This window comes from Macaca nemestrina, chromosome 17 (assembly GCF_043159975.1).
Source record: "Macaca nemestrina isolate mMacNem1 chromosome 17, mMacNem.hap1, whole genome shotgun sequence".
NCBI classification, from domain to species: Eukaryota; Metazoa; Chordata; class Mammalia; order Primates; family Cercopithecidae; genus Macaca; species Macaca nemestrina.
Genome location: NC_092141.1, coordinates 86,206,039 through 86,230,653, shown reverse-complemented (window position 1 = coordinate 86,230,653; position 24,615 = coordinate 86,206,039). Strand labels below are relative to the sequence as shown.

General features: G+C 48.0%; 1 protein-coding gene across 1 annotated transcript in view; it reads right to left on the bottom strand.

The window, feature by feature from the left end:
- Positions 1 to 304: 304 nt before the first annotated feature.
- LOC105469220 (SEC14 like lipid binding 1) overlaps positions 305 to 24,615 on the bottom strand; it is a 77,249-nt gene continuing 52,938 nt past the window's right edge. Inside the window, exons 6-18 of the mRNA XM_071083635.1 lie at positions 23,201 to 23,329; positions 21,835 to 22,069; positions 20,432 to 20,541; positions 16,374 to 16,563; positions 13,319 to 13,407; positions 11,659 to 11,729; positions 10,554 to 10,725; positions 10,104 to 10,238; positions 7,206 to 7,340; positions 4,466 to 4,717; positions 3,167 to 3,345; positions 2,642 to 2,743; positions 305 to 864 (exon numbers count right to left, since the gene is read on the bottom strand). Coding sequence (XP_070939736.1) covers positions 849 to 864; positions 2,642 to 2,743; positions 3,167 to 3,345; positions 4,466 to 4,717; positions 7,206 to 7,340; positions 10,104 to 10,238; positions 10,554 to 10,725; positions 11,659 to 11,729; positions 13,319 to 13,407; positions 16,374 to 16,563; positions 20,432 to 20,541; positions 21,835 to 22,069; positions 23,201 to 23,329 — 1,815 coding nt within the window. The 3' untranslated portion in view covers positions 305 to 848. The remainder of the gene's footprint in view (positions 865 to 2,641; positions 2,744 to 3,166; positions 3,346 to 4,465; positions 4,718 to 7,205; positions 7,341 to 10,103; positions 10,239 to 10,553; positions 10,726 to 11,658; positions 11,730 to 13,318; positions 13,408 to 16,373; positions 16,564 to 20,431; positions 20,542 to 21,834; positions 22,070 to 23,200; positions 23,330 to 24,615) is intronic.

Below are 24,615 nucleotides of genomic sequence, written 5' to 3'. Positions count from 1 at the left end.
GCAATCCTTTTTATCATGACAGAAACATCACAGCGGGGATCGCCCCATCACAGTGATGTCTGATCTGGCTGCGTTTAAGAAAAACCATGTCATGTCTTCTTACAGAAGCGAGGATTTCAAACACTGGGTTCGCTTCTGCATCAGCAAACATATGGCTGTGACCTGAGGACGGGCCACTCACCTGTGAAACAATCCCACACAAGCTCTGGCTTCAGAAGCTCTCTTCTTTCTTCAATCTCTAAAATTCTCCTAAGAATTTCAAACTATTCAAGGGAAACTGGTGTTTCACAATAAGAAAAAGACATTCTTTTCTTTAAACAGTTCACATTTATTATTGATAACAATAAAAAAATCTTTTAAAGACTATCAGTATTGTATTACCAAGTGAGGTAATATGTTTACAAAACATTTACAGAATTTGATATGCAAATAACAAATTTAGGAAGGAAAGTGAATTAAGACATAAGTAATAGAGGGAAAATCAAAGAATCATTAGTACTAAGAAACGGGAAATGACAGCAGCGTTTTAAAAGAGTGGCAAGGTACTAAAAGTAGAGACACGATGCCAACTGCATCCTCAAACCATAGCTGCCCCAGAATTCCCTTACAAGGGGAGTGAGCCTGGATTACTCAGGAGGAAACCCTGTAAGCATTTGTGCCGTCATGTGCTTTGAGCTCTTCACGATGCACTAAACTCTTTGGGGAGAAAAGAATGCCACTCCCGAATCAACTTAAAAAGAACAGATCTTCAGCCTGGGAGGGGGCAGGGGATGGCTGCAATTCAAACAGTTCTATAAACATCTCTGGGCACATGAGGACTGTTCAGTGAAGCATTTTCTTGGCAGCTGTCAGCAAAATCGCCATCTGAGACACAGAGAAAGAGAGAAAGAGAGAGAAAGCAGGGACCATCTTCAGGTCCTTGTGATTTGGGAATAGGAAGCACCGGGTGGAAGCAGCACAGATGCACTACTAACCCTACCTACTAACCCTACCTACTAACCCTACTGCGCTTTCTGGAAGCAAGGCTTCGGGTACCACTGAGGAGCTCGATCTCTAAGAGCAAACACACAAATGTGGTCCAAACGCAGGCGATCACAGCAGAGGCCCCAGGACATCTACAGTGTGCAGGCAGCCACTAGGGCAGACCCGGCCGGGCCAGAGGGCTGCTTGGTCCCTCCCCTGCCCTCCTGATCCCTGCACGGGGCGCACACAGCCTCCACACAGCTCTCCAGTCACGCAGCACCCACCCAGTGCCTCCAGAGCGGAGCTGAGACGGCACAACCAGGATTTCCATGCCTACCACGCACACAGGTGACAGCCGCGTGGGGTGTGGCACGACAAACACGTCCTCTGCCGCACACAGAAACACACGTGCCATGTCCTTATTGTGGAGGCCATCCCCTATGCAACTTCCGGACAGATTCTCAAATAACCTGCTTTTCCCATAAAAAGCTGAAAAAATAAGGGCCTGTACCAGCTAGAGCAGGCTTTAAAATCAGGAATTAAACAGAAAATGTAAAAGGCAAACAAATCCCATATTCTGATTTGCTTCTATGAAGACTCCTTCATTACTCAAACTAAGTTTCTACTCACCCCGTCCCCCCAGCACCCCCACCGTCATGCACACATGCACACACACAGTACATGCACGCACACACACGCATGAGTCCGCAATTCCCATGTACACAGAAGCAAGGCTCCTACACACCACAAGCCACCCTGAAGTGGACGCGGGAGATGCTGCTTAGCTATTAATAAAACCCCGTGGACAGTGTCAAGCGGCAAATGCGACTTGCTGGTTCCAAGACGGCCTCCTAGCGGCTGAGGACAACGAGCCACCAGAGGGCACAGAGGAGATGGGCTGCACCGGGCTGGGAACTGACTGCAGGTGAGAAGGGCGGAGCGGAAGGAAACAGGGAAAGAACCCCCCACCCAAGTTCACATACAGAAAAATCCTGCTCTAAAAAGTATCAAAGAGATTTGAAAAGGACGAAAGAGAAGGTCACGTTTAACGATGGCAGCATTTTCCTAGAGTCACCAGGAGTCCCCGAGAGCCCACTTCAGGACAGTGGGTGGTGTGGGTGGGTCTGGCCCTGGGGCAGGGTGCTCCGCAGGTGGCCTCTGAATCCTCAGAGGAAAAGGGCCTCAAGGGCTGGCCCTAAGTCCACAGACCATCTCGACTGTGGCTGGAGGCGTGGGGGCCGCAAGGCAGCTTGGGGGCAGCGAGCTGGCAGCTTCCGTCCTGGGTGAGGAGGGGCCATCTCTGGACGGTGTCACAGGAATTCATTCACTAATGGACAATGTGGAGTTCGTTGGAAAAATTTTTTGCATCAACATCTGAGACCACGTCAATCCTTTAATTGGTATAGAAACTACTTTTCTTTCGAGAGAGCCCTTGTGCTCCGGTTTGATTTTGTGCACAACGTATACAAAATCTATGGCTATTGAGTTAAGTTAGGATCAGAGTTAAAACTACCTGCCAAGGTAGTTTTGGGATCAAATGACTACATTTACCATCTGAGAGCTATCTGCTATCTAGAGGTGAGAGGAGTCTGTACAATGTCGCCCTGGGCGGGCAGGCGCAGCTGGCTGTCCGAGGAGGGGCGGCCGTCACACACTAGGTGCAGGCAGCGTGCACTACCTGGAGATCATGGAGCTGGAGTGGGACTGGCTGGAGGAGGTGGTGGCGGCACTCAGCTGGGAAAAGCCGCTGTGGCTGGACTCCAGGCTCGTCATGGAACCTCTGTAATGGCACAGGGAGGGGCGAGGCGTGAGGACCACCCTGCCAACCACCCGCCTGCCCACACTGCCTGCTGGACTTCGTGGCCCACCCTGCTCTCTGCTCACTTCTCAACCCCATCAGTGCTTGCAAACGGGGGATGGACCTGAGTAACCCACCCAGGGGGCCGGCTTCCCACAGCCTGCACACAGACGGCAGCGTGAGCGAAAGCAAAGGCAAAGTCGGCTCTGTCTCTGACACTCTCCCTCTGCAGACATGCAGGGAGTGACAGTGCCAACAAATGAACCCCAAGCCACTCCCTCCTGGTCCCCCGAGCATCCCCGAAACCCGACGCCACTGCTGATCCTGCACACGGCGTGGGACTGCAGCCTCCCTCCAACCACGCCCAGCCGTCCGCAGCACCTGCTATGGGGAGAGCGGCCGCACCTGAAATCCTCCGAGCCGATCACCTCGGTGTAGTACATCACTTTACACTTGTGTGAAGAGACCTGCAGGGATGCGAGCACGTCGTCCACCCGGGGCAGGCTGCTGGCAGCGCACGCGGGCATGCTGTGGAATTTCCACTGCAGGATGTAGAAGCCCGGCCACCTGGTCACATGGGAACCCTAGAACAAGTAGAGCAGTGGCAGCTGAGGGCAACCCACTTCCGACCCCTGGCCCGCCACAGGCTGTGACAAGCGCCAAGGGGGACTGTCTTTAGGATTTCATGTAGCTACAGGAACTATCTCAACGGGATTCAGAACTTATTTTGCTTCACCGGCAGGTTTGACAATGTCCTTCCCTCTACTGAGTATAGTCACTCCCGGGTGCTGGGAAGCCCAGAGGGACAAGCTCCGTGTCCGTGGCCCTCACGAGGCCACCCCAGCCCACCCCACCTATGGAGGCAGGAGCCTGGTGGGCTGGTGGTGCTCATGCTGGAGGGCGGGCTCAGCACAGCCTCCCTGGACCCGGCCTCACTTTCTCTGACACGCTGCCAATCATCCAGCATGTTCGGGGCTGAAGGTGCGTCACCCTAGAGAGAGACGTCAGTCCTCGGAAAGCTCCTTCTCCATTCTCTCTGAAATTCGTGACTGTGGTAACACAGCTTAGCTGTTGTTTTTAAAATGGACAAAGGATTCTTTTACTCTGCCTCTAAGACCACTGAAACACTGACAAGGCTTACCCCTGAAAACTGTAAAGGCAGCAAAATGATGCATCTATTATGAAGGCCAGAAGCAACCCCCGCCCCCGCCCCAAGGCTACTGTGAGCATAGGCACCCAAAATAACCAGCCACAATGTGAAAAGGGAACTGAAAGCATTTGAAACAAATTAGGAGGTTTGGTAATGAGAGTTAATAGTTCTCTAAATACTTGTCCCTCTTACTTCTATTTAGGGTGATTTTCCTTTGAAAAAGACAAATGCAACCCGGTGAAATGAGGCTGGGGGGAAAATCCTCTGAAGCCCAGCTGGGCCTGTGCGTGCGATGCCTTCCCTTCCTGTCACACGCTGCTTTTGGGAAAAGTCACAGATTCTGTCCAAAACCACTGCGAGGCCTGAACTCTTTCCTGGGAGACCCACTTGGCCTTCTGAGTCCCTCTGCTCCCCCAGGCGAGCTGCTCCTCCACAGGCAGTGCCTCAAAAGCTACACAGGGCTGCTCAGGGAGCGAAGCAAAGACTCCTACTCAAGACAGAATCACCAGCCGCACGGAGTCACAGATGCGCGATCTGCCCATGTGTGGTTTTACCTGCACGCTTTCTCCTTCTTTGCAGATCAGCGGCGACTCCACCATGCTGTAGTCGCGGCCCAGCTGCCAGACTTTGTCTATGAGCTGCACGTTGTTCCCACCTGGAGAGGTGATGCTGTGGGCTCCCAGGGAGTCCTTTTTGGCTGGCTGTGGCGACCTCTTGGAGTGATAGATGTTAAAGACAATGTCCCCTTTGCACACGTCGAAATCCCAAGTGATAACTGACGAGGCATCCACGATCTGAATGAGAATCTGAAAAAGAGGCAGCGTCAGGCGGCCACGATCCACGAGCACCAGGCCCACGTGCTGCCAGCGCACCGTCCCCCCCAGGGGCTCCGGCGTGCAGGTGCTGAAGCTGGGGAGGGAAAGGCTGAATGTGTACGGACGGATCTCTTTCCCCAGAGTCACACGCCACCATCCATTCAACTGCTGGATCCCGCTACGTGTCATGCACCAAGCTCTGTGCTCTTTGTGACCTGCACCTATAGGCCCACGATCTCCCATACACCATCTTCAGACACACTCTAACAGGCCAGGTCTTAGTAACACCAAACACTGTGAGCTGACACATGAGTGGTTCAGAGGATTGCCCTCGGCTGGAGAGAACAGAAGGCCCTGGAGAAGGTGAGAGCTAAAGAAACAGCAGGCGGGGGAGCCGGAGGACAGCGTTCCCTGCGAGCGGGAAGCAGGGGCACGGAACCGGGCCTCCCGTGTGAGGCTCGCACGGGAGAACAGTGGCGAGGCTGGGTGAGTGGGATGAGCCCCTGGCATGGTAGAGGTGGGGTTGAGGCGGTCAGCCCCTGGATGCTGAGAACCAATCGAAAACTGAACTTAGACACAGCGCCGACAGAGCTTCCCCACAGGGAATGATCAAAGTTAGTTTCAAAGATTAGTGAGGGAGGGACGTGAGAATTAAAATCAGCTGTGCAGAGTTCTGCCCTCACTGAAAACTCCACCTAAGGAAGCAGCAGAGCCAGGCCCGCGGCCCCTCGTCAGCCCACTGCACACTGCCTGCTGTGCCCTTCGGCAAGTGGCTGCTCTACAAGCCGGGCTCCCTTTCAATCCCGCCACTGCCACCTCACCACTGAAATGCCACTTCGGAATGTCCTTCCACGGCAGATTCAGTGAGGTCCAAGAGTCCTGTCTAAGAACAGCAGGCAGCACTATGTGGCACAGCCTGCTCTTCAGCAAAGCGGCTCCCCAGGCAGCTCCATCCTGAGGCCTCAACCCCCTGTGCTGGCGGCACCTCTTTCCTGCATTCACAGTGCGGCCTCTGCTTCAGCCTGCCTTTAGGTTTGTTGCCATCTCGGATCTGTGCTTTATTTAATAGCCAAAGCAGAAGTGAAGTTTTTACCATGTGGATGTTTACGATGCCCGATTCACATGAAACACACTGCATCCCAAGTTCTTGAAACATGGACAAGAGCGATAGTGCCTGACAAACAAGGAACAAGGACTCGGCCCCTGGAGCCTGCCCTCCTGGTAAGAAACGAATACAGAGAATCCTCAAGACGTTATGAAATCTGAGATTCCCCTGCGTGTGTATCTACAGGTAAGGCACACCAAATCTGTCTCTGCTCGTTCAAACCATGGCAACAGCATTCCCTTATCCACCTGCCTGCAAGCACCAGGTGAGCTGCTCAGGAAGACACCCCAGCAGAAGCCACTGGCAGATGGCTGACCCAGGCGCCACCACGGCAGGAAGCAGGCCGTAGTCAGCTCCTGACCAGCACCATTGCCCAAGCCAGCACCACATCCTCACCGAACACCTGCTCTGCACAGAGCGTCACCGTCCTCTCCAACAACTCTGGGCCACGAACCTTGACCTAGCTGAGAAGGGAGATTCCGGTGCAGGCCCCTCCTGCTTCAGGTCACTCGTGATGCTACAGGACAGACATATGGCGTGCACAGGAACGCGGAATGCCCCTGCTTCTCTACCAAAAGTGACAGCAAGAAAGGAACACAGGAACATGCTCCTTGCTCCATTAGACTTACAGAAACAGGAAAATTCCCAAAATATCTATAAACAACCAAAATTCAGTCAAGAAAAAGTAGCAAATGGGCCAGGCACAGTGGCTCACACCTGTAATCCCAGCACTTTGGGAGACCGAAGTGGGTGGATTACCTGAGGTCAGGCGTTCGAGACCAGCCTGGCCAACATGGTGAAACCTCTCCTCTACTAAAAATACAAAAATCAGCTGGGCATGGTGGCGGGTGTCTGTAATCCCAGCTACTTGGGAGGCTGAGGCAGGAGAATTGCTTGAACCCGGGAGGCGGAGGTTGCAGTGAGCCGAGATCGAGCCACTGCACTTCAGCCTGGTCGACAGAGCGAAACTCTGTCTTAAGAAAGAAAAAAAAAAAAAAGAAAAGAAAAAGTAGCAAATGAAGCCTGTTCAATATAACCATGAAATAAACTAAATTCAGGAGTTAAGTGCTGCAACAAGGAAAGATTAGCTATTCCTATCTCTGCGTTTGGTGGCTTTAGTAAAATGGAGGTCAAGAGATCCATTTCCTTTCCAGGCACTCTGACCAAGCACTGCTAGTTTCTATTCTGAGAGAGACCGGCTCTTCGATGTTGACATTTACTGAAACTAAGTATCGAGTGTCAACAAAAGCCTAAAGACAAAGAGCAGGAAAACAAGTGGACTTTTCTGAAAGAAAGGCTGCCAGGAAGCCCTGCGAGCGCCAGGCTCTCTGCTGAGGAAGGGCCCGCCCAGGTGCAGGAAGGCGGAGGACCTACCTCGTGCGGGGCTCCTTTGAAGACACTTGCAGACTGGTAGATGGTCTCAGTCCAGAGCTTGAGGTCTTCGTTCTCCAGCTCCTCCGCAGTCCGGTACAGAGATTTGGGGACCAGTCCGCCCTCTGGCACTTCGCACTGGAAGCAGAAACACAGTGGTGAAACCTGTGCAAACACAAACCAACCCCACGAAACCCCGACACGCCAGCCAGCACCATCCTCCTGCGCTTAACTCCTGGAAGTTGCTGAGAAAACGGAAAACACTGGCAGGGTCGTAAAATACTCTGCACTGCTGAGCAATATGTTTTTAAAAACCACTTAAATACATGTGTTTTACTTTGCATAAACAGGAACAAGTTGAAGCTGAAGTAGCGTAGAATTCCTACTAACACGCGTGAGGCACTGCCCCCAGTTACTGAAGCTGGCTCACAGAAGCACTAGCGTCCTTATAATGCGCTATAAAGGAAGCGTGTTACTTTAAGAAAAGAGTTTTGCTCTCAATAGCCCCAGGCATCATTTTTATGGTAGGAAATTATAGTCAAGATATAGAATCAACGAATAATGTTTTGTGTCTCAAGTCAAATGACTGGTCTATAACACCAGCCAAAAACTTATGAAGAACTTCTTTTGAATTTGCCTGAAACAAGTTGAATTAGAATTTGTACATATCATAAATCTCCTAATTGACCTTTATACAATGACTCCACAGTAAAGTTCATAAAATCGAAGTCCTCCTTTCTATTAGCCTTGGGAAGCAACTACATAGAAAAGAAACACTTCAGTCTTCAGCCTGCAAAGTGTCAAAGCAGCGATGTCGTGTTGGAAAAATACCAAACTGACCCCTGGTTAGTAACCTCTAGCCACCAGAGAGCAGAAGTGAACAACCTCCTTTCAACTACCAGCCTGAACAGCAGCTCAGGAGGGTGGTGAAGAAGTCTTAGAAGGCCCGAGTTTTTAGACAGCTCAATTAACCACAGAGACGCTCAGCATTACAAACACACTACGGAGGTCGGCATGTGACAAACAGGTGCGACTGGCGGTGAGGCAGGTCTCCTTGTGCTCCGGCTCAATTCTTTGCGTCATAATTGAACAGCAACAACATGGGACGGCTAGCTCATATGAAAGGAGTTCAGAGGTTTCTACAAACCTGAGCCTGCAGTTTAACCTCACAGGCACTTGCTAAATTCTGGTCCTGTAACTTTTACTGTAACTTACTTGCTCTTTGCATTGCACTGTGAGGATGCCCGTAATTTCCTTAAAGTGGAACTGATGAAGGGAAAGCTAAATTCGTTTTCTAAATTTCTCTAACCATTCAGAAAGTCCAAAGTCCCGAATGTCCAATTCATTAGCTAAATACCTGAGTCAAACCCAGTGGGTACACATCTCTAACGGGTAACTGTATATGACGGATGACTAGAGAGCCCTTCTGATAAGAAGCTTCACCCCCTGTGCGTTCAGCCGCCACAGTGTGCCATGGAACAAGTCACTGGGACTTCTACAGGCTTTGGCTTCCGCAATGCTCCCATGGCACAACGGTGCGCCATGGGCTAGAAGCCTACAAGGACCCCAAGGTTCTGAGCTTCTCTGAATACAGGGTAAAGAAGAGAAGGCCTCTGCTTCATTACCCAGCAACTCAGTGTATTAAAAACCCCAAACATATGTTGAGAACCACTTCCCTTCGTTTTTTTACTTTAAAGATATTATCCAGGCCAGGCGCGGTGGCTCATGCCTGTAATCCCAGCACTTTGGGAGGCCGAGGTGGGCGGATTACTTGAGGTCAGCAGTTTGAGACCAGCCTGGCTGACATGGTGAAACCCGGTCTCTACTAAAAATAAAAAAATTAGCTATGGGTAGTGGCACATGTCTGTAATCCCAGCTACTTCAGAGGCTGAGGCTGAAGAATCGCTTGAATCTGGGAGGCAGAGGCTGCAGTGAGCTGAGATCGCGCCACTGCACTCCAGCCTGTGCAACAGAGCGAGACCCCATCTCAAAAAAAAAACAAAAAAACAAAAAAAAGTCATCCAGCCTGGGGCAATATAGTGAGACTCTGTCTCTACAAAAAATTAGCTAGGTATGGTGGTGCACGCCTATAGTCCCAGCTACTTGGGTGACTGAGGTGGGAGGATCACCTGAGCCCACGAAGTCAGGCTGCAGTGAGCTGTGATCGTGCCACTGCACTCCAGCCTGGGTGACAGAGCCGGACACCGTCTCCATAAAAAAACAAGGAGGGGGAGGGGCAGGTGGGACATTTTGAGAACATTCAATTTTTTAATAGCATTTTTTAAAATATGACAGCTCCTCTAAAATGGTTTAAAGATCTGATTCATTGGCCGGGTGCGGTGGCTCAAGCCTGTAATCCCAGCACTTTGGGAGGCCGAGGCGGGCGGATCACAAGGTCAGGAGATCGAGACCACAGTGAAACCCCGTCTCTACTAAAAATACAAAAAATTAGCCGGGCGCGGTGGCGGGCGCCTGTAGTCCCAGCTACTCAGGAGGCTGAGGCAGGAGAATGGCGGGAACCTGGGAGGCGGAGCTTGCAGTGAGCCGAGATCGCGCCACTGCACTCCAGCCTGGGCAACAGCGTGAGACTCCGTCTCAAAAAAAAGAAAAAAAAAAAAAAAGATCTGATTCACACAAAGCCGTTGAATAAAGCAAGCTACAATTGTATTATATTCTACAACAAATTCTCATTTAATAATGAAGAAATGTACAGTATCAACAATTACTTAAATGGTTCTCTTTAACTTAACCCTGGATCAGAGAAATGGCGGCCAAAAGAAACAAAACAAAAACAAAACATCCAAATGACTGGAAGTTCTGAAAATCATTTGCACAAATCAACACCGACCTCTCCCACCTGCAAAAGGGGCCAAATGTGCAGTTCCTTGCCTCAAGACATACCATGCACTCTCCACTCAGGAAATCTGGAATAATCTCTTTGTCGATGTAGTCCAGCAGGCCTCCAGGACCCTGGTAGTCATTTCCGGCATAAATGAGGAATTTCCTTCTGGTGTTGTCATCAATGAACGGACTAACCTGTGAGGAGGAGAAGGCCACGCAGTCACATTTCTCTGCTGCCTGAGTGTCCAAGATTAAAATGACAATGTGGTATTCTGAGTGGGAGGGTGGGGGGAGGAAATTCAAGTTTATATACTTCTTCTGTAAAGTCTAGTTGCATGGCATTAGGACACTCAAATTTTGTTTTTCCCCTCTCTTAATTTGAAAAATCTTATAGCTTTGCATGCTTTTTTCCTAAGTAGTCAGGACTTTAGGTCACAGACACATATATGAATGCATGCGTGTCTGCTTTCCAAATGGCTCACAGTTACTGCAAAAAGCATCTCAACGCACCAGCGTCCAGAGCACAGGAAACACCCTGGGCGCCCGCAGGATGAGCAGGCGGCCCAGTGTCTCCGGGTAGTTGGCCTCCACCACCTCGATGATCCGCAGCAGGGCTTTCACACCAGGTCTCCACAGGTGGCGCATGTTCAGCCCTTCCAAGTCCACCAGGCAGGTCCACGAGCTGCGGTTGTGCAGAGAGGTGTTTCATTCGACAGACAGCACACTTAGCAAACTACGTCTTCTTATTTTTTTTCCTTTTTGGTCATTTATAGCTATTTCCAAATACATCATAATCAGTTTTTTAAAATTATAGTGCTATGAACTCTGTTTATATCTACTTATACAAAACACACAGGATCAGTGTGGTAGGACCAAGGCCTGAAACTGCAATTAAGGCTGATTGATAATGCATGAAAAGCTCTCTCAGATATGCTCAGTGAGCCGGCAAGCAAAGCCACACTGTGCTGTCCTTGACGTGCTAAACCGCCCCACTAACCTGCCATCAACAGGGCACACAGCTGGTATTTTAACACATATTGTGTCTGAACTGCAGTGGGCTATGCTTCAACAGAGAGAGAGAGAGAGACAGAGAGAGAGAGAGAGAGAGAGAGAGAGAGAGAGAGAGAGAGAGAGAGAGAGAAGCGCTGTCTCAGGAGCTGAGAATACAGCAATCAGCAAAAGGCCCTCAAAATCCCTGTTCTCACGGAACTTATATCCCAGCGAACCATCTACACCCTTATCAATGTCGACCTTTGAATCACTAAACATTTTCAGAACTCTTTACTATAACTTAAAGCTTGGTTTAAGAACACAGAGTCATCTGAGTGGGGAGGGGAGGCAAAAACAAGCAAAGGACCTGCAGCCCTGGGCTCCCACAGCCCGCGCAGACTAAGCAGACAGGCCAACCCACTCAGGCTGACGTGACAGCAACGCCTGGGGTCAAAAAACCCTAAGTGTTCTGTCCCTTGTCACTAGCATATTACATGTTCACCTCTTTTCTACCTTTTAGAGCACCCTGGAAAATAATAAGCAGATTTTAATTCCAAAAATCAACTAGAAATATTTAATGCGTTTTCTCAGTAAGTTGAAAGGAAAAACAAAATCCCACATCTACCTGATAGGCCGACCGAAGACTTTTGTATTCTCTTCGCATCGCCTTAGCCCTTCTTCATTTATGGAGAGAACCTACATACAAAAGGGCATGAAAATTGTCCATGATTAGTCTAAGACTAAAACTACCCCATCCAGCTATGGAAGAGGGACACTAACAGCGTATTACAGATAAGTATGTAAACCAAAAAAGTGACCTATGCAGATTTTCTTACACATTCACATGCGCTAACTAAACACATCACCACCAACAAAAATATTTTACTCTTGACAGAGAACAAACACTGTTGTGTGCGGCAAATCAAAGGTAATGACTATCCAAAGTGAGGTGCAGAGGAATCCCCAGAGGAGCAGGGGCCTGGCTCTGGGGCTCTGTCTTCAGAACAAGCGCAGGGGAACAGCAGATGAGCGTCTGTGAGTGTGGGAACACTGATACCACATGTGCCAGCCAAGAGAAAAGGCAGCCTTAGAACAGACGTAAGGCATGGCTCAAGCGATCCTTTGCTTTAGGTTAACAAACCCTTCCCCTGTAGATAAAGACCATCCCCATTTTTATGTGTGATCGTGTGCATATGGGGATATATAAACACACATGGCGGTGGGGGCAGACTAACACAATACACAAAGGAATACCAACAGTGAGCCAGGCTCAGTGGTAGTGTTTGTAGTCCCAGCTACTAAGGAGGCCGAGGTGGGAGGACCGCTTGAGGACAGGAGTTTGAAGCTGCAGTGAGTCGTGATCACACCCAGGAATAGACACTGCACCCCAGCCTCGGCAACAGAGTCAGACCATGTCTCTTTAAAAAAAAAAAAAAAAAAAAAAAAGCTGGCCAGGCAGGGGGAGCTCATGCCTGTAATCCCAGCACTCTGGGAGGCCGAGGCGGGAAGATCACCTAAGGTCAGGAGTTCAAGACCAGCCTGGCCAACATGGTGAAACCCTGTCTCCACTAAAAATACAAAAAAAATTAGCTGGGCATGGTGGCGGGCACCTGAAATCCCAGCTACTCAGCAGGCTGAGATAGGAGAATCACTGAACCCGGGAGGCGGAGGTTGCAGTGAGCCAAGATCACACCATTGCACTCCAGCCTGGGTAACCAGAGTGAAACTCCATCTCAACATAATAAAAAATAAAGTCAAAAGTGCATATTTCAGGATAATGGGGTTATAAATGTGCCTTTTTAGTTTGTTTGTTTTCAAATTGAAGGACCATCATCTTCTCTGCGAGGGGGACGCACCGCTGCCAATGGCAGCAGCAGAGGAGCGGGGCCTGGCTGGAGTCAGCAGGCATTCAGGACGGTCTAGAGAAAGATGCCAAGAGCTCGCGTTAAGGGCCAGTGGAAAGAAAGCTATCAAGAGGTCTGCTGTGAGTGGCGTCCCAGGAGAGGGCAATTCCATGTGGCAGTGAATGGAAAGACTCAGAACCGCTGCTACACAGGCATCTCGGGGGAGACCTGACTGCCGCGCTGATGCTTCTACTGTGAGAGACACTGTGATAACTTCTGCGTCTTCTTTTGAAATTTTAAGATGATATTAATGTATTTTCAGTTCTAACTACAAAAGCAATTCATGTTTGTTTTAACAGGTTGGTTAACACCCCAATCCTACTGGCAGAGAAAGAAAGTGACGCCACAGTGAGGCCTGGAGTCTCGCAGCCGCGTACTTACGTATCTCAGCAGGGCTTCCTCCCCGAGCGCTCTCACCAAGCCTTTGGTGTCCATCTGCCCCAGCCTGAGCACGTAGAGGGGCCGCCCATCTGCAGAGGAGGGGAGGAATGAGTTATCGGCACCATCCCAGTTGAAACTGAGGATACAACTCTAAGTCCCTTAACAGGGAAATGTGTTCGCCTATATTCTAGGAGTACTTGAAGATCTTTCTGATTCTCAGAAGCAGCAACTGATTTATGTGTGTGATGGGGGGTGTGTGTCCAATATTTACCCCAAAAAGTTGTAAATGAGAAAAACAAAAACCAACTGACAGAGTAGCTGTGCAGGGTCCTGGAAATAGAAGGCTGTGCTGGGACGAGGGGAATCCGGCTGGAGCTCAGCTCGGGCTGCCTATATGCTGGGCTCAGTCTGAACCACTGCCCATAAGCTGGGTTCACCTTGAACAACTGGGGCTGCCCAAGAGCTCTGATTTTCAACAGCAAGGGAACATCAAACTATCCAGACACTTCTATGACTACAGAGTACTTTTAAATTTTTCTTTTTTAGAAAATCATTTTTTTTCATATCACAGATTACTAAAAACTGAATGCAAGATTTTTAAAAGCCAGCTTCCTTCAATTCCCACTCTAAGGACCAAGATAAATGAGAACATTCTAAAAATCCTTAAAACCCCACCAGGCAGCCTGTGTTGGCTCGACTGTTTTTTTTGTTTTTTTTGTTTTTTTTTGGAGACGGAGTCTCTCTCTGTTGCCCAAGCTGGAGGGCAGTGGTGTGATCTTGGCTCACTACAACCTCTGCCTCCGGGTTCAAGCGATTCTCCTGCCTCAGCCTCCCAAGTAGCTAGAACTACAGGTGCACGCCACCACGCCTGGCTAATTTTTTGTATTTTACTAGAGATGGGGTTTCACTGTGTTGCCCAGGCTGGTCTCAAACGCCTGAGCTTGGGCAATCCACCCGCCCCGGCCTCCCAAAGTGCTAGGATTACAGCCATGAGCCACCGTGCTGGGCCTCCTTTTTTTTTTTTTTTTGAGACGAAGTTTTGCTCTGTTGCCAGACTGGAGTGCATTGGCACGATCTCAGCTCACTGCAACCTCCGCCTCCCAGGTTCAAGCAATTATCCTGCCTCAGCCTCCCGAGTAGCTGGGACTACAGGCGTGTGCCACCACGCCCAGCTAATTTTTGTTATCTTTAGTACAGACGGGGTTTCACCATGCTGGCCAGGATGGTCTTAAACTCCTGACCTCAGGTGATCTACCCGCTTCGGCCTCCCAAAGTGCTGGGATTACAGGTGTGAGCCACCACACCCGGCCTCCATTTTTTTTTTAGTAGACACAGTATCTCACTGTGTTGCCCAGACTGGTCTGGAGGTCCTGGGCCCAAGCCATCCTCCTGCCTTGGCCTCCCAAAATGCTGGGATTACAGGAGTGAGCTATTGCACCTGGCCTGGCTCTACTTCTTTATAGCCTGGAGGTCTAATGGGTGCCGCCTGAGAGGAGCCTAACTCGTCCCATACTGCCCTATCATCATGAGCCATCCACACAAAGGGAAACAGATCTTGGTGGCCACAGTGTATCCCCGGAGTCAGCACTACCCAGCCTCCTGCCGCACTGTCCCAAAAGGGGCAGCAGAAGGAATGCAGACGGATCGTGCTCCTGAAAAGGAACCAAGACTTGTCTTCTGTGGTTAACAGAGGACCAGCAGTGCCATGCTGACATGGGACGGAGGGTTGGAGGGTAACATTTATCTTGTATTTGTCACCTAGTGAACTTCATCTCCCAGGAGAATCTAGCTCTAGACCTGGTCTACTTAAAGCAAAACATTTTTATGTGCTCCAAAATCTTATGGAAAGGTCTATTTACAGAAAGTTTCTCCCAACGTTTAATAAGACACATTTGTTGAGGCCAGGCGCAGTGGCTCATGCCTGTAATCCCTGCACTTTGGGAGGCCGAGGTGGGCAGATCATGAGGTCAGGAGTTCAAGATCAGCCTGGCCAATACGGTGAAACCCCATCTCTACTAAAAATACAAAAAGTAGCCGGGCATGGTGGCGCATGCCTGTAGTCCCAGTTACTCAGGAGGCTGAGGCAGGAGAACTGCTTGAACCTGGAAGGTGGAGCTTGCAGTGAGCTGAGACCTTGCCACTGGATTCCAGCCTGGGCGACAGAGCGAGACTCTGTTTCAAAAAAAAAAAAAAAGACACATTTGTCAATGACTACAAACTTTTTAACCTTTTACGGGCAGGCCTATAACAAAGTGGAATAATATAAATATACATATTATGTTTCCAGTAAAAATTAATAAAGTTACAATTAACCTGGAGAAATACAAAACATGAATTGGTAATTCCAGACAAAGCAGAGCTTTGAGCAAGTCCTCTGAAAGGACTTGCTTAGAGGGAAAAAGCCAGTTCTACAGTGCTTCCCTCCCGCCGATGCTTCCAGTTCCACCCTGCCCAGCTCTCAAACTTTGGCTCAGGAAAGAGAGCGTAGTTTTGACAGTGAGGTCTTCCTGCAAGGCAGGGTATGGAAGGCATTCGGGGAACTGTGTTTCACGGTTCTCATTTAAACCACTCTTCATTTTAGGTGCATCACCTTCATCCAGGTCTTACTCCCAAAGCAGAACTGAAGTGCTCACGGCTGTGATGTAGAAAACCTGGCTGAACCTTTTTAAGCTCTCATAGGGTTTAGGTCATTGAAAAGTCCCTTTGTTAACACTGCGCTACTGAAAACACTCTGCCATAGGCACTGCTGCCTTTTTAATAGGTCAAAACAAACTGTACTGCACCGAGGAAATCAAGTCATTTGCCCAAGGATGACGAGCATCCATGAGGAAAGAGCAGTCCCAGGCCCTTCCTGCCTGCCCAGGGCGGGATGGGAGTGTGCCCGCGGGGAAGCGTATCAGTCTGTTCAACTTGGGGAAGGTGCCAAATTCTCAGAGTGAGGAGAAACGATGCACTCAAGGGGCCCCACTCAACTCCAGGGAAGGAGGCCTTGGAAGATATCTTCAACCACACATCAAGACAATGACGGAAACACAGTTTCAACTCCATCCGGTACCTTTGTCGTGATGATGCCAGCCTCCCGCGTAGTAATCCTGAAGGACCTGAGGAGGGGTCCAGGTTTCAAGAATGTAGTCTACCTGGTGCTGCTTTCTCCACGTCAAAGACTGACACATGATCTCTCTGGCTTTGTCAATATTAAAATCCCGCGCACGGAGAAACCGAAGAATATGCTCATCTTTTGGAATCTATTGAGAGAAAAAGATGTTTCTAAGCAACGTTAACAGATGTGAAGGGAACTTTGGGAGGCCGAGGTGGGTGGATCACTTGAGCTCAGGAGTTCGAGACCAGCCTGGCCAATATGGTGAAACCCCATCTCTACCAAAACTACAAAAATCAACCAGGCATGGTGGTGCATGCCTGTAATCCCAGCTACTCAGAGGCTGAGGCAGAAGGATCACCTGAATCTGGGAGGTGGAGGCTGCAGTGAGCTGAGATCACATTAACTGCACTAAAAAAAGTTGTTAAGGGAATAAGACCCTAAAATTTCCACTTTTCTTTTGCAGACAGGGTCTCTCATTCTGTCACCCAGACTGGAGTGTTGTGGCACGATCTCAGCTCACTGCAGCCACCAACTCCTGGGCTTAGGCAATCCTCCCACCTCAGCCTCCTGAGTAGCTGGGACCACAGGCACACGCCACCACACCCAGCTAAGTTTTGTATTTGTAGAGATGTGGTTTCCCCACGTTGCCCAGGCTGGTCTCAAACTTCTGAGCTCAAGCGATCCTCCTACCTTGGCCTCCCAAAGTGTTGGGATTACAGGCGTGAGCTTCCAGGTCTGGCCTAAAACTCCCACTTTTAATCAACAGTGAGCTGCATTATTATACTATTTAAAATGAGCTGGTACCAGAAAAATCTCCCTTACTGCTCTAGAGAAAATCAGCATTATCAGTTTGAATAATCGTTATGGTATTTCATTTTAGTTTCTGCAAAGTAGAGCGAAGGCATAAATAATTCCCTAAACATCAAATGCTTCAATTCTATGAACGGATCTATGAATGACTATGATCTGTGCACTTTTCTGTACACATACTGCATTTAAATAAAAAGTCAGAATGAAGAGAGAGCAGGACACCTGGCTTCTGAATGGAAACCTTCATAGTGCCAGCAACAAAAGAGAATTAAACATGGATGATGTTGAGAAAGGCAAGATTTTTGTTCCAAAGGGTGCCCAGTGCCACACCACGGAAAAGGGAAGCAAGCACAAGACTGGGCCACATCTCCACAGTCTCTCTGGGCAGAAGACAGGCCAGACTGCTGGATTCTCTTATATACAGATGCCAATAAGAACAAAGGCATCACCTGGAGTGAGGACACACTGATGGGGTATTTGGAGAATCCCTGGAACAAAAATGGTCTTCACTGGCCGGGTGTGGTGGCTCATGCCCGTAATCCCAGCACTTTGGGAGGCCAAGGCAGGTGGATCACTTGAGGTCAGGAGTTCAAGACCAGCCTGACCAACATGGAGAAACCCTGTCTCTACTAAAAGAACAAAATTAGCCGGTTGTGGTGGTGCACACCTGTAGTCCCAGCTACTTGGGAGGCTGAAGCAGGAGAATCGTTTGAACCCGGGAGGCAGAGGATGCAGTGAGATGAGATCGCACCATTGCACTTCAGCCTGGGGAACAAGAGCGAAACTCCATCTCAAAAAAAAAAAAAAAAAAAAAAAGAAGAAGAAGACAGAAAGGGCAGACTTGAAAGTTTATCTCAAAAAAGCTACTAATGAGTAGTAATTGGTCACTGCCTTATTAGAAAACAGAAATGTCATAACTTTTTAATGTGTATCACAATTTAATAGATCTCATACACAAGAATTCAGATCATGAACGATCATCAGAATATTTTTGTTGGGCAATCCTGATTTAACCAAGGCTGGCTTGTGGTTAAAGGACTATGTTCGCTTTTTTGAATTTTAATAATTCTGATTCAGTAATGCTACACTGCTTTCCCCTTCTAAAGACATGATTAGACTTCACTAGTAATGTTCAACTTTCACAAAGATCGTAAATGCCACCTTAAAACCTACTGGAGATTGGTTTTATATCTGGGTTTACATAACTGGCTATATGACTCTATTTAAATACCGAGGAAATCCCTTCACTGCCTCAGAATCCAGCAAGACTCACCTGTATTTTCTATTTATTTGCCTCTTAAAGGCAAAGGCTGAAGATAAAGCAGCAATATTTACTTTATATTTCTGGCCTTAACTATGCCAATCTAATTAGAATTTCCTGTATCCAAAATGGTTCCCTTTACTTATTAAAAGGCATTTTAGTGTAGTTTATGTGTAATATCAAATAAGGAATATTTAACACTTCTCACATTTTATAGATAATCTATAAGGTCAGATGCTTTTAAAAGTCAGTATGACAAGAAATAGTAGCAAGTTAAACTTCACTTTTCAATTCTTTACTACTTAAGTCAGACTAAGTCATAATTTAGCATTGTCTTTAAAAAGTCATTCGAGGCTGGGCCCAGTGGCTCACACCTGTAATCCCAGCACTTTGGAAGGTTAAGGCAGGTGGATCACTTGAGGTCAGGAGTTCGAGACCAGCCTGGCCAATATGGTGAAACCCTGTTCTCTACTAAAAATACAAAACTTAGCCAGGAATGGTGGCAGAGCTAATCCCAGCTCTCAAGAGGCTGAGCCTCAGCAGGAGAATAGCCTGAACCTGGGAGGCAGAGGCTGTAGTGACCCAAGACTGCACCAGCCTGGGTGATGGAGCAAGACTCTGTATAAAAAAAAAAAAAATTCAAAAACATAAAACTGTAGAACTACCATGTGTCTATGTGATTGGCAATGGTGCTTTTGCCAACTTATTAGAAAGATTAAAGTAGAGGAGATACACACACAGTTAAAAATTATGACTGATCATAAGACTTAAGATAATTAAAAACAAAAACCACAGAAAAAGTCAGAATATAAAAAAGCATGTTGGGTTTTCATGGTGTGGCAGTATTGCTGACTAACATATAGGAATCTTCTCCAGATTCCATTACTGTCAATCAACAGGTTGGCCTCCCTGAATGAAGAACAAGACCAAGGCCGTGTTCTGAGTGTCGCATGGACAAAGTATCTTCCTCCGTGGCCATGTGCTTACCAACTCAGAGGCTGGTCCATCAGGAGAACAAGAAGGGGGTGGGAACATGAGCTACTCATGACCCCAACTCCTGGGAAATAACTCAAAAGCATGTGGCCTACTGATGTGGCATCATCTTCACTCAGAAAGGACTACACTTACGTGGAAGTGGTTAAGAATGTAGGTTCTGGAACAAAATGGCCTGGGCTTAAATCCTGACCCCACCACTCGCTGGCTGTGACACCTCAGGCAGGTTACTTCACTTCTCTCTGCCCCAGTTTCCTCATGTGTAAAACCAGTGAAAAAACACCACCAGAGAGAGCTGCTGGAAGGACGGAATAAAGGTCTGAAAACAGTGTCTCATACACAGTAAGTAGACAACAAATGGTGACCATCATTACTGCAGCGGTTTTCTTGATGACTGGTATTCAACGGCACTCAGTTATTTGTTCTGTAGTAACCAGGCTGACAGAATTAGAGATCAGGCCGACTACAAGTCACGCCTAGTTTTCCTTTACTAAATAATGCCAATAACTTGCTAGATACATACCAGGCTCTGCTCACTACAAAAGGCTTACCATAAAAATCTACACCCTTATGAGGCTAAAATTTCACCAAAAACCTGAAAATTAAAGCTCAAACATTTCTAATCTCTGATAAATCTCTGAACTCTTTTTACACCTTCTGAAAATTTGAACGTATGAATACTTGGAACACATGCTGCTTTGTGATGTGACACTGTCTGTAGCCAGACCCTGCTCTGTAAAGTCTAGAAAAATGTAGTTAGTCATGAATCATCACTTGCTATGAAGGACTTAGATTCCACAGAGACACAAATTCAATGACTTCTAAACTGGAAGAAAGCTTCCCAGCTGTGGAAGTTGGGAATATTACTCTTGGTGACCATGAGCAGGAAGAGATTCCATGATTTCACGTAGCTCTGGCCCTGCACACTGGGCATGGTACTGACACTCACTTTGCCCTTGTGGGTCTCCTGGAGCCACTGGCGAAGTCTAATGAGGCAGCTCTCCTGCAGCGGAGTCAAATCGCCCAGGTATCTCTTGATGTAGTCGGCATCTAGTTTGTCTGGAATGTAAGTGACATTTATTTACAACAAAAACACTGGAGCTTTAGGCTCCCAAAGTCTTCCTGCTCAGTGGAGTTAACGTGTGGTCCTAGAGTCTTAGAGGCAAATGAAACCACAGAGATGGCAGATGTAAACCAGATACCCTAGAGGACTCTAGGGACAGGCTTTGAGATCAATCACTGACTAAACCACAGGTCAACTTTCTGACTCAATTATCTTTCCCTGATTACCACTGAGTTACCTCTATTGCCAAATCACAATACTATTCGTGACTATAAGAGTTATTAATGACTGTTTTAATTTCAAGAGGAACATAACACAAAAAGGACTCACAAGATATAAAATTTATGAAAAAAAAAAATCCAGGAAATCTAAATCTATTTTGAATAGAGCTACTGTGTTCAAGAATGTAAGAAATCTGGTGGCTCACGCCTGTAATCCCAGCTACTCAGGAGGCTGAGGTGGGCAGATCACCTGAGATCAGGAGTTCAAGACCAGCCTGGCCAACATGGTGAAACCCCATCTCTACTAGGAATATAAAAATTAGCCAGGCATAGTGGTGCATGCCTAAAATGCCAGCTACTCAAGAGGCTGAGGCAGGCGAATCACTTGGACCCGGGAGGCAAAGGTTGCACTGAGCTCAGATCGCACCATTGCAGTCCAGCCTGGGTGACAGAGCAAGACTCCGCCTCAAAAAAAAAAACAAAAAACAAAAATTAGTCGGGCATGGTGGCACATGCCTGTGGTCCCAGCTACTCGGGAGGCTGAGGCAGGAGAATCACTTGAACCTGGGAGGTGGAGATTGCAGTGAGCCAAGATCACACCACTGCACTCCAGCCTGAGCAACAGAGTAAGACTCCGTCTCAAAAATAAATAAATAATAAATAAACAAACAAATTCCTTCCTTAGGCCAGGCGTGGTGGCTCACACCTATAATCCCAGCACTTTGGGAGGCCAAGGCAGAAGGACTGATTGAGCCCAGGAGTTCAAGACCATCCTGGGCAACACAGTGAGACCCCATTTCTTAAACAAACAAACACCTTCCGGTATCTATAAAAGAATAAAAATAACTTGATATAACCCTTCCAACCTATTAACAAAAAATCTAACGGAAAGTAGAATGAGTGTGTTACATACGTTAGAGGACAAGGGCCAGAAACGAGAGATAGGTCTTTTCTTTATGAGTTATCTAATGTTCCCAGGAAGCGGGAACAGGCAGAGCGAACAGAGAGAAAGCGGCCATGCTGACTTCCCTAGCCTTGCTCTCGGGATGAAGTCCCTGCCAGACCCACCGTCAGGGGTGCCCACCACGGGCTCAGGTGCACTGGGGCTGCTGAGGGCATCACCACTCAGCCCCTCCTTGAGGGCAGCATCTGGGATGACGACGGCCATGGACGCTGCTTGTTTCTTGCAGGATGACAGAGATGTCTCTGAACAGGGCGTGATGGAAGGCGGAGTCCAACGGGGCACAAAGGTTATGCCTTCTTCTTCTAACTGGCGAAGGTAGTATTCAATGATTTCCTTTCCCTTTAAAACAAAAGCAATTTAAAGGTGAATATATATTCAATATTCAAATCATTCATCCCTCCCAAGATTTTTCTTTTTTTCTAGCCAACAGAAGATGGTGAGCCTCAAAAGCTTTTTTTTTTGAGACAGGGTCTCGCTTTGTGGCCCAGGCTGGAGCGCAGTGGCATGATCACAGCTCACTGTACTCTTGACCTCCTGGACTCAAGCCATCCTCCTACCTCAGCCTCCCCAGTAGCTGGGATTACAGGTATGTGCCACCGCATCTGGCTAATTTTTGTGTTCTTTGTAAATATGGGGTTTCGAAATGTTGTCCAGGCTGGTCTCGAACTCCTGGGCTCAAGCAATCTGCCCACCTCAGCCTCCCAAAGTGCTGGGACTACAGGCACGAGCCAGTGCGCCCAGTCCCTCACAAGCTTTTTAAACACCAATAAAACTGAATTGCTACCAAATTAAAAAAAAAAAAAAAAAAAAAAAAGGCCAAATGGTTTTGTGTGTTTATTTTACTTGTTCTTTTCCAAGGTTTAGGAACTAATATCTAAAGAGATGGAATTTTTATATGACTATTTTAAAATGCTGATTTATGGTATTTGTACTCAATATATGATTTCTGTCTCAATTTCAATTCTTTTCAACGCAGTACCCTGAAAATGAGCCTTCAAAAACCACTCCATAATCCCACATGGATAGATTTCAAAACCACAATTCCATAACAACTGATGAGCAACAACACAAAAACGAGAAAGGAAGGTCTTCCGTGGAAGAACTGACAATCCAAGGGGGGCAGCCTGCCTGGCAAGCACCTCCCCAGGCCCCCAGGCCTCCTCCCGATCCTGCTGCAAGGCCTGGGTGCTGTGTGCCAGCTGCTGCTGCCTCTCCCCAACTTCTACCTCTCTCAGCAACTCCAGGCAGACAGTGTCATAGCATGAGCGACAGGCACCTCCTTCCCCCATCAGCAACCAGCACCACCTTAACCCCTATACCTAAAGATGAGGCGGGGGTAGGGATCACAGCGTCTTCCACCCAAGAAATGCTGCAAATCCTTCGCTAAACCCATCCCCAGCCTTCCAAAAAGACGGGTCATCTCAGAGACTCCTGCCCACCCTCTGCCACAAAATCCCAAGATACACTCACTTTTTTAATGTTGCTGGTATATTGTTTCATTGCAATTTTTTCCACAGTACTTTCAAAACCAAAGAAAGATTTAATATCTAAACTTGCAGACTGTTCAAAACAGGTCCAGTCTTCATTTTCAGGGTGAACCTGCAGATAAAGAGAAAGCACTCTCACTGACTGAACTGACAACAGAACATCATCTCACTGACTGAGCTGACAACAGAACATCATTTGTCTGCTCCTCAGTTTAACCAGGAACCAGAAGAAACACTTACTTTACTAATAATGCTACTATCACAAAGACAGCAGATGGAAAAAATGCCAAAATCATGTTCAAAATCAGGACCAACATTCGAAATCATGAAGAGATCCAAATAATTGTTCAAAAACACTTCAAAGATGACTATAAAAAGAGAGCTTCGGCCAGGTGCGGTGGCTCACACCTATAATCCCAGCACTTTGGGAGGCTGAGGTGGGCGGATCACGAGGTCAGGAGATCGAGACCATCCTGGCTAACACAGTGAAATCCTATCTCTACTAAAAATACAAAAACTAGCCAGGCAAGGTGGCGGGCGCCTGTAGTCCAGCTACTCGGGAGGCTGAGGCAGGAGAATGGTGTGAACCCAGGAGGCGGAGCTTGCAGTGAACCGAGATCGCGTCACTGCACTCCAGCCTGGGCGACAGAGCGAGACTCTGTCTCAAAAAAAAAAAAAAAAAAAAAAAAAAAAAAGGGGAGCTTCATTTTCTTTTTTTTTTTTTTTTTGAGATGGAGTCTTGCTCTGTCACCCAGGCTGGAGTGCAGTGGCCGGATCTCAGCTCACTGCAAGCTCCGCCTCCCGGGTTTACGCCGTTCTCCTGCCTCAGCCTCCCGAGTAGCTGGGACTACAGGCGCCCGCCACCTCGCCCGGCTAGTTTTTTTTTGTATTTTTTAGTAGAGACGGGGTTTCACCGTGTTAGCCGGGATCGTCTCTCGATCTCCTGGCCTCGTGATCCGCCCGTCTCGGCCTCCCAAAGTGCTGGGATTACAGGCTTGAGCCACCGCGCCCGGCCAAGAGCTTCATTTTCATTCTTGCTTCATTCATTCAACATACTCACTCAATAGTCTTCTCCATCATGAACAAAAAGGTACTGGCCTTGGAAGCTTGCAACAGAGTCTAACAGAGGAGACAATCAGCCAGAAACACAGTATGTAAGAAAATTAAAGATAAGTAAGTGCTATGGAAAAAAGAAACCTTGAAGCAGGCTGAAAGAACCAGGGATAGGCATGATGGCTCACACCTGTAATCCCAACACTTTGGGAGGCCAAGGTGAGAGGATGGCTTCAGTCCAGGAGTTTGAGCCCAGCCTGGGCAACAGGGCAAGACCTCATCTCTACAAAGAAATTTAAAAATTAGCCAGGTGTGGTGGCATGTGCCTATAGTCCCAGCTACTTG